We start from the raw sequence: 15,172 nt of genomic DNA on the forward strand, positions 1-15,172 counted from the left end.
AATTAACAGAACCTATTTAGTGAGAGCACAAGAAATCTCTGAAAATGCTACTATATTGTATGTTCTAAGCAGCAGCTAGAAATTTATAACACATAGTTCTGTAGTTAGTGTGATTTTAAATAAATGAACGTGAGCATACAAACATCCATTGTGTGATACTAAAGGAAAATCAGATTTTAACTATATTTTATTGCCTTGTATAGTTTTCTGTGAATTTAAATGAACGAATAAAGATTAAATTGCAAAATACATTGTGTCTGTTAAATTCAGTATGTTAAATTCAGGAGATTTGCAACCCAATCCATTTCTGTAAAGGGGGTATATACTCTATGAACAGGTATGAGGGCATACCTTAAATACTGGTAACCAAAGTGTGGGCCTGGCCGCTGGGGTTATGTGGGGTGATGTTGGCTCAGCTTAAAGGGGTTGTTTACCTTTGAGTTAAATTTTAGTATGATGTAGAGAGTAATATTATGAGACAATAAGAAACTGGTCTTCATTTTTTATTAATTGTGTTCTTTTTATTTATTTCACATTTTCTGTTCCATAGCTCTCCAGTTTGAAATTTCAGTACTTATCTGGTTGGTAGGGTCCAATTTATCTTAGCAACCAGGGAATGGTGTGAGAGATTGATATATGAAAAGTAAAAGGTTTGAATAGAGAGAGAAGTAAATAAAAAGCAACAATACAATTGTAGCCTCACAGAGCAATAGTTTTTGGCTGCCGGGTTCAGTGACTCCCATTTGAAAGTTGGAAAAAGGCAAAAGAAGGCGGCAAATAATTCAAAAACTATAAAAGATATAAAAGGAAGGCCAGTTGAAACATTCTATAACATATTAAAAATTGACATAAACGGGAACCACCCCCTTAAGACTGTCTAATAGAAGAAGTCTCCTGCAGATCGAATTAAAACCTCTCTCTGTGCAACAATCATTGAGGAGGTGACAGAGAAAAAGTATTTGCAGTGCTGCACTCCTGAGTTCCATTCCTGCACTTGTGCCATCTGAAAGGTGTATATATTATATACATCAGATAATAATTTGCAAAAGTTCTCATGGAGATGCTTTCTGTACTTTAAATTTTTTAAACCATACCTAACTGGTTTGTTTCTGGGTGAAACAAAATCTGTGGAGCTAAAGCACATGTAATTTGTAAAGCTAGTATTTATTTGCTGCCCCTGCAGGAATGGGGTCTAAAATAGGGGAAAAGAAATGGAAAATAAGCTTGGCAAGATTATTCTTCTTATTAATCTTTATTTAGTTCCATATATCAAACTTACACAGAGTAAGAATATAAACACTCAAAAACTAGGAGACATTTTGACAGCTTAGGAAAACTTGGAAACCTGTGCCCCCTTCCCAACTATTAAAAAGGGAATATACTGTATATAAATAATGCACTTGTTTATACTAAAATAATCTTACCTTTCAACCCCTCCAACAATTAAATGATTTCCTCTCCTGATTTCTAGTTCTTTTCTCTCCTACTTAATTCTTGTCTTTTCTTTCCTACTTACACATATTTTTCCTTCCCTGATCTTTTTGCCCTCCTTCATTTCACCACTTTCCTTTACTCTTCTCTTACACATATTTTATATGCAATTCTCGACCTCCGACTCTTTCTGATGCATTAAAAACATTACAGTACAAGTGCCCCCATCCACAGTGCCCCAATTGCCCCCATAAACAGTGCCCCCAATAGAAAGTGCCCCCATACACAGTGCCCCAATTGCCCCATAGACAGTACCCCCCATAGACAGTAGCCCCCACACACAGTGCCCCCAATTGCCTCATACACAGTACCCCCCATAGACAGTAGCCCCCACACACAGTGCCCCCAACAGACCAAGTCATCGTCGGCAGCTCCTTCTCTCTTATGCCGCGACAACAGGCACTTCTATAAGGTTGCGCCTCGTCGCTGACGTGTGACGTCATACGCACGGGCGCAACCTTATAAAAGGGCCTGTCGCTGCAGCATAAGAGAGAAGGAGCCGCCGCCGATGACTTGGTCTGTTGGTGCGCAGACTGCGCACTCTGCATATAGATAGTGGCGGTACTGGGCAGGGCCGGTCTTACCAACTGAGGGGCTCAATTGGAACCATTTTTCGGGGCCCCCTTAGTACATTGTGAATTATGCTTAGTGCAGAGGATTCCCTATGTTGCCATAGTTTTATAGTTTTTTAGGCTGTTCCTGCTGAATTGTGCTTAATACAGGCACAACTCAATAATATATATATAAAAATGTAAATAGGGACATTTGCCATGCCCATGGAAAGAATGCAATTTGCCCTTCAGTGTACTCCCATTCCCAGACTCACCCAACACTAGCAGAACAGAGTAGCACTGAGCAGCGTTCATGTGGAGCATATGGAGCAAACTTAGGGGGCTGTTCCTGCTGAATTGTGCTTAGTACAGGGGAATCCCTATGCTGCCATAGTTTTATGGTATCGCTCTGTACAGGCTATGAGCAAACTTAGGGGGCTGTTCCTGCTGAATTGTGCTTAGTACAGGGGAATCCCTATGCTGCCATAGTTTTATGGTATCTCTCTGTACAGGCTATGAGCAAACTTAGGGGGCTGTTCCTGCTGAATTGTGCTTAGTACAAGGGAATCCCTATGTGCCATAGTTTTATGGTATCTCTCTGTACAGGCTATGAGCAAACTTAGGGGGCTGTTCCTGCTGAATTGTGCTTAGTACAGGGGAATCTTTATGCTGCCTTAGTTTTCACATACAATATTTGTTGTGGCCACAAAGTGTCCGGGTCCCATTGTGTCCCCCAGCTTATTGCAGTTATGTAACAAATGTGCGGCTGGGGAACATGATTAAATGGTAAAGGCGAGAAGCTTACATATAGAAGATGCTCTCAGGCAAAGATGTCAGCCATTTGGACTTAATACATTACAAGCAGCGTGACTGCTGGTTTATATACAAAATAATCTTAGCAACAGCTTGAATCATTACCTGCAGCTGCTCCGGGGCTCATTTATCCCCCGCTCAGTTATTTAAAAAAAAAAAAGCATGTCCAGGGACTTCTAGCTACAAATACCCCCGCACTCCATTGAAAAAGAAGTAGCTTTAACTCCTCCCTCTCTCCCACCTGCACGGTGTCCGTGCGGGTGGAAGGGAGGGAGAGAGGGGGGAGTTAAAGCTACTTCTTTTTCAATGGAGTGCGGGGCCCGATTGGGAGCAATAGGTGCAATTGGCCTAGGGCCGGCCCTGGTACCAACTTTAACAGGTTATTGTTGCGATTTTACAGTCCAGCTCTTCTGTCTCTCAGTTAAACAATATTGTCACTAAGAGCACAGGTCGGGGAGGCACAGGGCAGGGACAATCAGGAAATCCCTGGGGCAAATAACACCCCTCAGGCAACGTGTCACTGCCCCTCCCCAGCAATCCTTCCTCCGCTTCTCTTACCACAAGGTTCATGCCTCGGAGCTGACTCCACACATTTTGTACATAGAAAAGCCACCGTCCTAGATCAGTTCCAGTATCAGTTCGGGTGCTGCAGAATCGCTACTACCGGTGCGGCCGCAGAGCTTTACCCGGTAAGGATTTGCCTAACCAAGCGCAGTAACTTCGGGGGAGGCCAAAGAACTAGAGAATGCAATATAGGGTCAGTTCTGGCTTTCAGACGCAGCTCCCCTGCAGCAGTACTTCCCACCAGGGGCTAATGAGTGTGTGTTGGGACCTATGTAATATCATACATATCTACTCACTCAAGGATTCACACTTATTTACACGCTCAGACACCCTATGTCAGTAATTTCCCCCCGAACCCTTAATTACCCCGCCATTCAAACGTGTCGAACCAGAACCAATCCTCAGAAGGGCCAGGTGCAGAAAGCCCTGTGGGGGCGTGGCGTGTGCGATTAGGGGCGTGGTTTGTGTGATTAGGAGGAATCAGGCACAGAAATTCTTTTCAGTTGGGATTGAATACTTTGTTAACATATTAGTGCGGGTATAGGGTCTATTTGGTGGATCAGGTGATGTGGATTTGAGCCCTTCAGACTGAATTCCATAAGAGTGTGCGTGTGTATGACTAAAATATAGTCTTATCGGACTAGCCTGACAGTTTGTTCCTACTGATAAACATGTTCATGTTGTTGTAGGGCTGTCTAATTATTCTTATGCTGTAAATCCTTGTTTGTTAAAGTATTGTATAGATCCCTGTCTATTATAAATTAACGTAACACTACATAATTTGCTGGTACTATATTCACAAATGATGAGGTAATATCAGGCTGTTGTACCGGTTTAGCTCTGAGTGGCAGGCTGGTAATTTATAGGTACAAGTGGTTGCTCTGGTCCCATTGGCATGTAGTGTCAGGCCCAGCCAGGGGTGCTGCTGCCATGAGGTGGGTTGAGAAACTCGCCTCAGGCAGCAGCGCCCAGCAGGTTACAGGGGCGACAAAAAGCCACTCTTGGAAACTTAAAGAACCAAAATAGTGTTTTCTGCACTAGCCAGGGCTGGAACTAGGAGTAGGCAGAAGAGGCAGCTGCCTAGGGCGCAACGATTGGGGGGTGCCAGGCAGCCTCTCCTGCCTACCCCATGTCCGCTCACTTTAGTCATTGCCCCGCCGCTTGTCATTACGCAGTGGGGGCAATGAAATTGCATCGCGAACCGCCCTGCAAGTCTCCTAGGGCGCCCGATCGGCTTGGCACGCCCCTGGCACTAGCAATGCAGCCTCCCCTTGCCCCCTCTCATGCGAAAAAGATAAACGAGGGGACAGGATCAACTTAGCCACCTCAGGCAGCCAGGACCCCTGAGGCCATGCTGGGCCCAGCAGGTGTTTTAGCTACCTCCAGCTATCAATCCTTAGAGCCCGTGCGTAATGACGTCACATGTACCCAGGGGCGCAACCTTATAAAAGGGCCTGTCGCGCTGCACAAGGAGAGGCAGAAGGAGAAAAGCCGCAGGAGAAGCCTGAACGTCCGGCTCCAGCCAGCCCATCCAGCTGTGCTGGATAGTTCAATGAATGTCCCACAATGCGGGACATTCATGGAACTATCCGGGACAGCGGGATGCGCCATAAAAATCGAGACTGTCCCGCGAAAATCGGGACAGTTGGGGGGTATACAAACCAGATATATAAGTATATCCTATTCTGCCAATATAGTTTAAAAACCTGGCTTGTTCACTGTACATGAACTTCTGCCGACCTTGAAAATGAATGTGTAGTATAGTTTTGTGTGTATCAAGGGGCACCTGAGTTCTATATTTTACTGGACAATGCACCTGGGATCATTGTATGTTAGTGCAACAGAGATGATTTCCTCCAGCGTATATAAGGAGTTTGGGCTGAGAACACGGGTTTCCACATATAGAGGTTGAAATACAGCTTATATGGTTTGGGTGTGAGCTGACATAGTAACATACACTGTACATAACTTCAGCTTATTTAGAAAAGCTTAAAGAAGTAGGAAAGGTAAAAACTAAGAAAGCTTTATTAGAAAGGTCTATGTAAATACAGCCATAAACACTCACAGAAACGCTGCGCTGACTCCTCTATCAAAAGAAACACAGGATTTCATGTCTCCTTTTTTGTAAACGTGTTCTTAAAGGAGAAAGAAAGGCAAAGTCACTTGGGGGGGCCAAAATGTTAGGCACCCCCAAGTGACTTTAATCGCCTACCTTTTACCCCGGGCTGGTGCCCCTGCTCGGAAAGAACAGCACGAGCCCGGGGTAGCAGAGATCGCTTCCTGGTTCCCTGCGCGCGCATGCGCAGTAGGGTAAAAAAACGAACTTTAACAGAAAAGTCGGCTTTTCACTCAACTGCGCATTCGCCGACTGCAGGCATTTTCGGAAAGGGAAGCAGAATGCCCTGCGCTCCAGGTACCCCAGGCTGGTGCTGTTTTCTCCGAACAGGGGCACCAGCCCGGGGTACAAGGTAAGCGATTAAAGTCACTTGGGGGTGCCTAACATTTTGGCACCCCCAAGTGACTTTGCCTTTCCTTCTCCTTTAAGGTATCTGACTTCCTCTCTCAGAAAAATACTTCATTCCTGGGGCCGAGTCTGCAGTTCAATTAATTTTTATATTAACACATCCATACCCATTATAAATGCATTTAAAAATGACAGCTGTCAATCATATACTGCCTGCCCCGCCCCTATGCCTTAGGCATAGAGGCAGGGCAGACAATTACTTCAACTTTCCTTCCAGCACTCACATTCTCCCTACCTTCTCACCATCTAATTGTGTAGCCAGTGGATGGGCCTGGGCATCACAAGCACAATAGAAAATAAATTGGAATAATTTCTTAAGGTCCTCTTTAAAGGTGAACAAGTTTATTTGAGTTTATTTGTAGGTGCTGGATGAACAGATACAAGTTTGTTGATTTAAATAAAATATTTTCACTAGTTCAATGTCCCTGATCCTTTAACAGCAGTGTAGTATCAGGAAGATATTGGGTTAGAATAATATAGGAGAGGGACCTGAAACAATTATTTGCCAAGAGACAATCATGCAGAATGGGACTAATTCCTTGTGTTGCCTGCCACTTTATTCCCTGCAGTGGTGACTGCAAAGAGAAATTGGAAAAGGCCAGTGGGAAAGAGAACACAATAATCATATTGCGGGTGTGCATAATCTTTATCTTTTTTTTTTTTTTTATAGTATTGGCTGTATATTTACTTGGTATTTACAATTAGCCCTCCCCCATAGCACCTCCTGAACTGCAGAGATGTGTAGTACTGTCAGCTTTCATTGCTAGCTTGGATGTTGTTGACTGTCCATGGGTCAGCTTTTAGTGCATGTGTGCTTGCTTGACAATCACCAGTGTCCAAGCTGGAAATGGAAGTGACACAGCCAAAGATTGCGGCGACCAACATGCCCAGCTTAGCAGTTTGTTAGGCACTATGGAGCCACAGGTTAGCTAGGGGAACAGGCAGTAATTCGGTTGGGGGGTGCTGGTGGTTTAGTTTTCTTGCAGTATGCTTTTGGATTATGGGTAGAAAGAAGAGCACCCACAGAAAAACCTAACACTGCACAGATAGACCACTGGTCACAATTTAAAAGACCAGTTCTATAGGAAAGCTGTGCTAACCATATCTAATTTAGCTCTGAAGGTGGCCATACACGTGCCAACTCATTCCTTCCTCAAGGTAGGCATATCTGTGAAAGATTCGCTCATTTGGCGAACTTGGCAAACAAGTGGATCTTCACATGTACATGGGCAGCTTAACACTCAACATTGGAATATACGGATTATATCATATACTCTATATATCATCTTTTCGTTTTTAGTTCTGATGGATTCATACATCACTCACCTAAAGAGGTGCCTGAAGAACATACACAGGGTAACTATGGCTTTGTTATTAACAATATGCTTTGTTTGCTATTGGATATAAAATATTGAATGATTGAAGTTTATAAAGTGGTGGGTACTTAAAATGTTTAAACTCCATGTTTGATGTAAACTCACATATCTCCTATTTGTACTATGAATTACATGTAAATTGCCAATAGTTTGTGACTGTCTTGCACTTCCCAGTGTAACTGCACATACAGTAGCTGCAATCTACAACAGACAGTACACGGGTCCTTCCTTTTGTGTTACAGCAATTTTATGGATATACTTTTTAATATCACTACCATTTTTGTGTTCATTTTTTTATAGGGTTTTTGTGACCTGTTTATAAAAAGGATCACGTGATATGGTATCTCAATGAGACATTACCCCTGGGTTGCTTTATTTAAACTGCACAATGCCGTGCACACTGACTCTTGTTGATATACTTGGACTGGTTCCCTTTTTGCTATATCGTTCTGTCTTATTTTGTTTTATTTTGCTACATTGGTCGTTATACTGTTGCATGACCTTCAACAATATCTGATTTCTGCAACATCACCTGTCATATTGTAACATATCTGTATCTTCTTAGCTGGGTTCATTTTGAACGTCTGCATTATCACACACTATTTCAGCTTGTGCCAACTGATTCTCTCCCAGAGAATTAGCCATGTTCTGGTCCCTTACAACACACACTGGGGGGTAGCAGGTGTGCTCCCCTGATCTTTGGCTTCACTACCCATTAACATAGACGCCCCGCGTGGGGACACTCTCTTATATCCGGGTCCATAAATTATGCCTCTGCGACCTCTCTACCTGTCGGCAGCAAGATACCCTGCGTAGGGCTAGGTTTTCCCCAAATAAGCTTTAAACCCCCAAGTGAGCTATGCAAAGGGCATTACCAATTTGTATATACCCCACCTGAGGTTAGCATCTCGAGAGAACCACATAGCTGGATATAGGACAGATACTGACCTCTGGCCCTCTGTATGAGGACCGTGAGGTCAGAAAACTGCCCTGGGCTAAGATTAATATGTGGCCACTTGACTCCTAACACTTATGGTATAGCCGACGCATGAGGGACTGCCGAGTCCGCTCACCTCTGGTGGGTTGCCTAGCAACCGCAATACACGAGTCGGAAGGATTGGGAAGACGCGACAGCCTAGCAGAGTGGCAGGCACTAGGACACGGACGGGTATGTAAAACCCAATACTGCCGCAATATGTACGTGATCCATATAGGGACTGGAATCTTTGGCGCTAGCATGCCTACACGCAGCATAGCGCTGACATGACAGCATAAATAAGAGGGCTGGCTCAGTGCGCTCTGGAAATGAGTGTGTGTTATGCAATATACCCATCCCCACCCTGCCCATCCCATCAACCTAGGCTCGGGGATCCCTTGTTGTCTTTTCTTTTTTTTTCTTGTTGTATGTTTGTTTTGTAACCCATTCACTTGAATGTTGTTTGTTGATTGTTGCTTAGCAACCACTTTTGGCGCCCTTTTGGGTTTAAAAAACGTTCACTATGCACTGCAATACTGTTGTCCCTGATGAAAGTTCCTGAAGGAACTGAAACGTCGGACTAATAAAGAACCTCACTTTTCTACAAGCTTATCGATGTCCTTGGTGTGAAAATTCCCTGTGAGTGCCGTTCCTCTCCGTTTATCTACGTATTATATATATATATATATATATATATATATATATATATATATATATATATGCTATATTCAAATACATTGGAAGCTGGGAAGTTGTTTTACACAAACAATTGCTAAAAAGTCCAAGGATGCTACCAGCTAACATTACTGTTATCCCTTATGTTGCTTTGTGGAAGGCTGACTATAGAGTAGTAATATATTTAGATTAGAGAGCACATGTACGTCAATTTTAAACATAATTATAATTACCATGTTTTTTTCCCACATTTCAATGTTTTTACCCAGTTGTTTTTACCCAGTTGTTTTTACCCAGTGTCATTGCAGTTGAAAGGGGGCAATGCATTTGGCACAATTGCACTGTTCCAACTGCAATTCCGTCCAATTTTACAAAATTACCGCAAAGTGCACACACATGTTGTAGCAAATCAGGAGGTGATGGTAGCCCTAGGGTTCCCCTGCTCCAATAGCCACAGCAGTGCTCAATTGAAAACAGAAGGCAGGAAGCACCGAGTGGTGCTGCATACAACCATTTGGAAATGCAAGGAGTGCATTTTGACGCAAGTATCTTTATGAAAGTGCGGTAACTGCAACTCCATAGCCTCCATTTTAAGCAAATAAGTCTAATTCTAAAGATGATTTCCTTTTTCTCTGAAATAATAAACCTGCCCCATATACTTGATAGACTTGGGAGGTTTCTTGATAACAGGTTTCCAGTTTAGGGTTCCTATACCTGTATAAGTGTCTGGAGGTAGCCATGCAACAATATACTGTACAATTCTCCAGTACTGAGAACTGTGGCATACAGGGAATTTTTTAATGCTCTGGTGCTTGCAGAGAACAGCAGCACCACATAGAATTGTCGTTGTGTGCAAAGTATGGGAACCACTCTGGTTTAATTCATTTCATAAAGTAGCAGATTCAGAGGGAACTCCTGTAAATTGTATACAATAATGAGACCTAACAGAGAAATTCCCTTGTGCAGTAACATAAAACTGAATTGATGGCTGCTTTTTCTTTGCCAATATAAAGGTAATAAAGAAGGCCAATGATATCCTGTGCAGTATCAGCCAGCCATCAGTGTGCAGTGAAGTGCTGCTTTCTGCTCGCGGAACAGACTACATTTCAGGTCACAACACATTTCTTCCTGCTAATGATAAAACTGATAGCAAGGGCACTCTCAGGCAGCAGTGCCCCCAACATTACCAGGGGTGGAAAAAAGTCTCTCCTGGGCAACTTTAAGAGGTGACTGATCTCCCCATGTGCCACTGCCCTTAGGCAACACTACATTATATTTTAATTACTTTGATACATATACTTTATATATATTTATATATTTTGTGTTACTGTTCCTTTATCCTGCACTGAGGAGGCCATTATTATATTAAGCCACTTATGTATTACTTAGCTACCATGCAGTTTGAGCTGCTTTTGTGCATGTCATTTGATAATGATGTATATTGCAGGGGTTCTGGAAGTGTATAAAGTGTCAAAGAGAATGGAAGGCGGAATGGCCATGCATAATATAGAGCCTGATGGACTTCAAATCATGTTTCGAGATATTGATTTAACCTGGAATAATCTGCAAGCCTTTCTCTCCATGTGTCCCTGTATGCTTCAAAAGCTGGTAATCTCCATAATCAACTTCATTTGTAATTTGGATGGTGCACAGAATGTTAAGTACCATATATACTCGAGTATAAGCCGATCCAAATATAATCTGAGGTACCTAATTTTACCTAAGAAAACTGGAAAAACTTCCAGTCATCTTCATCCATCCAGCCTTTAACATGTGGGCGCACTGTAATTCATGGTGGGAATTTGATCTTTATAGACAAGGTCTTTCTTTTAAAAAAAAATGACAGGTCGCAGCTTAGTTCCATTAGCCAAACATGACAGAATGACTGTGAAATGTTTTTTTTTCCATTTCCTGTGGTTCTGAGGAAAATAGTCTCCCATACTTGCCACAGTTCTGTTGCTTGGAAGATCAAAAGTCATAGGGGTCACATCCATATTCCCAATATCTCCCAGGTCATAATTATGAATACTTCTTTGTTTTATGATGAATGATTGGAATTAAATCACTTTTTCTTCAAGGTCTTGTGGCAACTTCTGTGAAATCTTTGTTCTTTGTCACAAACATAGGCCAAACCTATTCATGAAGTGGGTACACCATCCTGCTGACGCAGCAAAATTTTCAATGCCTGGTGCTTTATATTTGTCATCCTTAGCCATTTGAAGGGCACGTAAGCAAATTGCCATGTGTGTTACGCAGTAACCATTTTGACGACACGCCATGACCCATTCATGCAATTCAGTCTCTAGCGCTCCATAAGAAGTCATTAAACCACGTCAAGCTTTTTTAGCCTTTGGAATCTCTTCCAAGCCAGCCTTCATTTTCACTTGTTTTTCATCAACACAAAATTCCCTACTTGCAATACTGTTATTGCTCTCTTCTGCTCGACACAACCTTGAGTTTGAAACCAGCTTCATTTGATTTTTAATTTCAAATGAAAGAATAAAATAATAAGTTGCTTTACTAAACCTTAATTTAATAATAGTCAGGCAAACAATTCCTTATCAATAGCGCTGATCTAAACCTTTGCTTTCTATATGTATTTTATGTTTATTTTCACAATGGAATCTAGGCACACTGGAATGTAGTGAAAATGATTTATTTTGTCCCCAGAGCTCATTAAATGTCACCATAACTTTAAGCCTATCTAGTAATAATAATTCAGCTGTCTAATTGTCTTTGCTTCAAACTTGCCCACACACACACACACACACACACAAAGGTCACTGATTAATCATTTTCAAAATGATGCACTATTAGTGGGGCTGGCGTGAATGGGAATTGCTGGCAGGGGGTCCCAGGATAGGAAGCAAGCAAGCAGGGGGCACGTGATGTCACTTCCGCCCAGGTGTGCAGAAGAGCGCACTGTTAGGTAGACTGGCGGGAGCAGGAATGGTAATCGCAATCGCTGGCAGGGGGCTTGTGCAGTTCAGACTTTTCTCAAAAACTGTGTGTATTTCACCCAAATCGAGTATAAGCAGAGGGTGACTTTTTCAGCACATTTTTGGTCCTGAAAAATTCAGCTTATACTCGAGTATATACGGTACTTATAAAGGGGGGAAAAAGATAAAATGCTGTTTCTGCAATAGAAAACAATCATTTGACATTTATTTATTGCATTTCTCTTATTCTAACAGCCCTCGCCATTGGTTTTGAATTGCACCACTGCCACACGCCATTCGGAAACAGCCCCTTGCCTTAGGAGGTGTTGTGGTATTTGCTTACTAGAAAGGCCGAATGAAGAGCAGGTAAACTTGTGAACTAAATTCTGTTTTTACATTTCATCTTCCGTGTTTAAATGAGCTCTAAAGAAAAACAATACAATATTTATGAACAGTGTTAGGAGGGGCAGGTCACCTTTAAGTATGTTATAGAATGGCCAATTCTTAGCAACCTTTCAATTAGTCTTCATTTTTTATAGTTTTTTTTCAATTACTTAACTTCTCACTCTTTCCAGCTTTCAAGTCTAGCCGATTCAATGCTTCCAGGTGTAGGCACAACAAGAAGATTTTTTTTTAAGCGTACGGGCGTATTGTCAGCTCGCGCTTATCTGCAGGCTGACAATATGCCCATGTGACAGTACCCATAAGTGCACTGACACAGGGAGCTACTTTTTGCTGCTACAAAACAGACAGTACTGATAACTGTTGTTTGCACAGACAATCCCTTAGCTGAATATATGCCTATATATATATATATTTTTTTTTTTTTTTTTTACAAAATTAGTGACGGCTGTCATGTTGCTTACATTTATTTAATGCAGAACAGTAGTCTGTGGTGGTGAGCAACTTTCCCTCTAATTTTTTATAGGCTGTGCGCGCAAAAAATATAATCCGTGCGCATTTTAAAGCAAGATTAAATTTTTGTGCGCTACAGAATGTTTGTTGGAGTTCAGTTATGGGCATTTTTGCGCAGGTCTTTCAGTTTGTCTAAATCAAGTTACAAAAATTTAATTTTTGTGCGCGCTATTTTAATTTGTGTGCGCGGGTTCGGAAAGTCGTGTGCGCGCGCACACGCGCACAGCTTAGAGGGAACAGTGGTGGTGAGGTGACCATGTACAATAGATAGGATTGCTATTTATGCTTGACATGCTGGAGCATTTTATGAATCTGTATTCATGAGACATTGAAAATTCTCCATATTTTCTATTTGCTTTTCAGATTATAAAAGAGCCTGCAGACAGTTTGCAGATGCACAAGGGGCAACCTTATCATTCAAGCTGTGCCAACTTTTGGCTGAACTGTGTAGATTTAGAGCTACCAGTTTTATCTTGTCACAGTTTCTGTTCTTTCTGCACACAACAAAAGAATGAGATACCATGACGTGAGTAGAGACTCTGTAATTTATTGAAAAATATGTAAAACTAAAAAAAAAAAAAAAAAAAATCGGATTGTATTCCGACCAACAAGGTATTTAAAAAATGTATTTCCTTTAAATTATCTCTATTGCAATTGGCCTTTCTATATGTTACTTTCAGTGCTACTACACAACATGCACAGAATTCCAGTGTTATTTTACTGTGCATGGGAACAGTCCTGGACCAGTGTAAGGCAACCATGTGGTCACTCTAGCAACCAGAGAGCAGTCTCATTTTAAACAGAAGATGTACAGGTGAAAGCAGTTGCCTGAAAACCTTCAGATATCTGTCACTTGGCATCAAAATAAAAAAAAAGCAAGGTACCCAGACTCAAAAGGCAGTTGCAAACCAGGGACTAGCCCCTTGTGTATATTGTGTCATATACAGGATCTTCTACTGTATATCACACACTAAACTTTTAGAAGCAAATATATTGCGACTACTGATGCCACCTGATACCACCTTCAAGTTCTCTGGACAACAAGAGGCACATTTCCAGTGTTTGGTGTCAAAATAACATCTGCAGCTGATTCTTTGGGTGCAAGTGTGCTGTATCCTTTGATGCAGGCTGCTATGGGAACCCAGGAGTTAGTTCCAGAGTTTCCCAGTGTCAATAAACACACTAGGCACTGCTGCCTTCATCCTGCAAATCATGCACAAGTGCAATGCAAAGTGCAAAAAGCAAGTACCTTTAATAAATGGAATATATTCATGCAATGACTGCAACTAACTTTGGAAGGGATAATAAAGCATCCTTGAATACATTGCAAATCACAATACTATAAGTTTGTGCCAGCATGGTTTTATGCGTAACAGATCTTGCCAGACTAATTTCATTGCCTTTTATGAAGAGGTGAGCAAGAACCAGTGGATGTCATCTACTTAAAGTAGAAGGAAAGGCTAATAAAGAGTTTATCTCAAGCTGCAGGCATACCTTCAGTTCTCTCAATAGTGCCCTTAAGTCTCCCCATATTCTGCCTGTTTAGATGATCAGAGGCCTCATAGGGAAAAAAAACCAGCTGAGCTCTGTAAACAAAATTCCCATAATGCCACACTTCTGAATCAAGACCAAGACCCCCAGTACATGCAGTTTGTAAGACTATGAGGAAGCTTCTTGCTGTATAGCTCAGATCACACATTCCTAAGGGAGGTAGTTCTTAGCATTCTTATTGGAGGGGGGAGCAGGAGACTCCGGCACAGGAAAAAAAAAAAGAGACAAGAAATCACGTGTTTCTTTTGATAGAGGGCTCAGTGCAGCGTTTCCGTAAGTGCTTATGGCTGTATTTACATAGACCTTTCTGATAAAGTTTACTTAGTTTTTACCTTTCCTTCTAAATGCTAAAGCATTTGATACAGTACCTCACAGAAAGTTAATGATAAAATTGAGGAATATTGGCCTAGAACATAATTTTTGTTATTGGGTTGAAACCCGTCTGAAGGATAGATTACAAAGAGTGGTGGTAAATGGAACTTTTTCTAATTGGGCCAGTGTAAGTGGAGTACCGCAGGGGTGAGTCCCTAGTCCTTTGGGCATAGAAGGTACTGTTTCTATTTTTGCTGATGATACTAAATTGTGCAAAACTATAAGTTCCATGCAGGATGCTGCCACTTTGCAGAGCGATTTGATAAAATTGGAAAACTGAGCAGCAAAATGGAAAATGAGGTTCAATGTTGACAAGTGCAAAGTCTTGTCTTGTATAAAAAAGGGCATTCACTCAAGGGATGAACACTTTTGCCTCTTTATAGGTCTCTGGTAAGGCCTCACCTTGAGTATGCAGTGCACGTTTG

The 15,172-nt window shown here is 41.8% G+C and overlaps 1 protein-coding gene across 5 annotated transcripts in view; it reads left to right on the forward strand.

Annotated features, from left to right (window-relative positions):
- Nucleotides 1–3,160: 3,160 nt before the first annotated feature.
- Nucleotides 3,161–15,172, forward strand: part of osbp2 (oxysterol binding protein 2) — a 125,591-nt gene continuing 113,579 nt past the window's right edge. Inside the window, exons 1-6 of one of the 5 annotated variants that reach the window (XM_012968645.3) lie at nt 3,161–3,544; nt 7,244–7,299; nt 9,984–10,080; nt 10,418–10,578; nt 12,165–12,275; nt 13,188–13,350. In XM_012968645.3, coding sequence (XP_012824099.1) covers nt 13,346–13,350 — 5 coding nt within the window. In that variant the 5' untranslated portion in view covers nt 3,161–3,544; nt 7,244–7,299; nt 9,984–10,080; ... (1 more) ...; nt 12,165–12,275; nt 13,188–13,345. The remainder of the gene's footprint in view (nt 3,545–7,243; nt 7,300–9,983; nt 10,081–10,417; nt 10,579–12,164; nt 12,276–13,187; nt 13,351–15,172) is intronic. The other 4 variants (XM_012968653.3, XM_031892872.1, XM_031892875.1 and 1 more) reach the window with 4 other exon arrangements.

The sequence above is a fragment of the Xenopus tropicalis genome, chromosome 1 (genome assembly GCF_000004195.4).
Source record: "Xenopus tropicalis strain Nigerian chromosome 1, UCB_Xtro_10.0, whole genome shotgun sequence".
In the NCBI taxonomy this organism is placed as follows: domain Eukaryota; kingdom Metazoa; phylum Chordata; class Amphibia; order Anura; family Pipidae; genus Xenopus; species Xenopus tropicalis.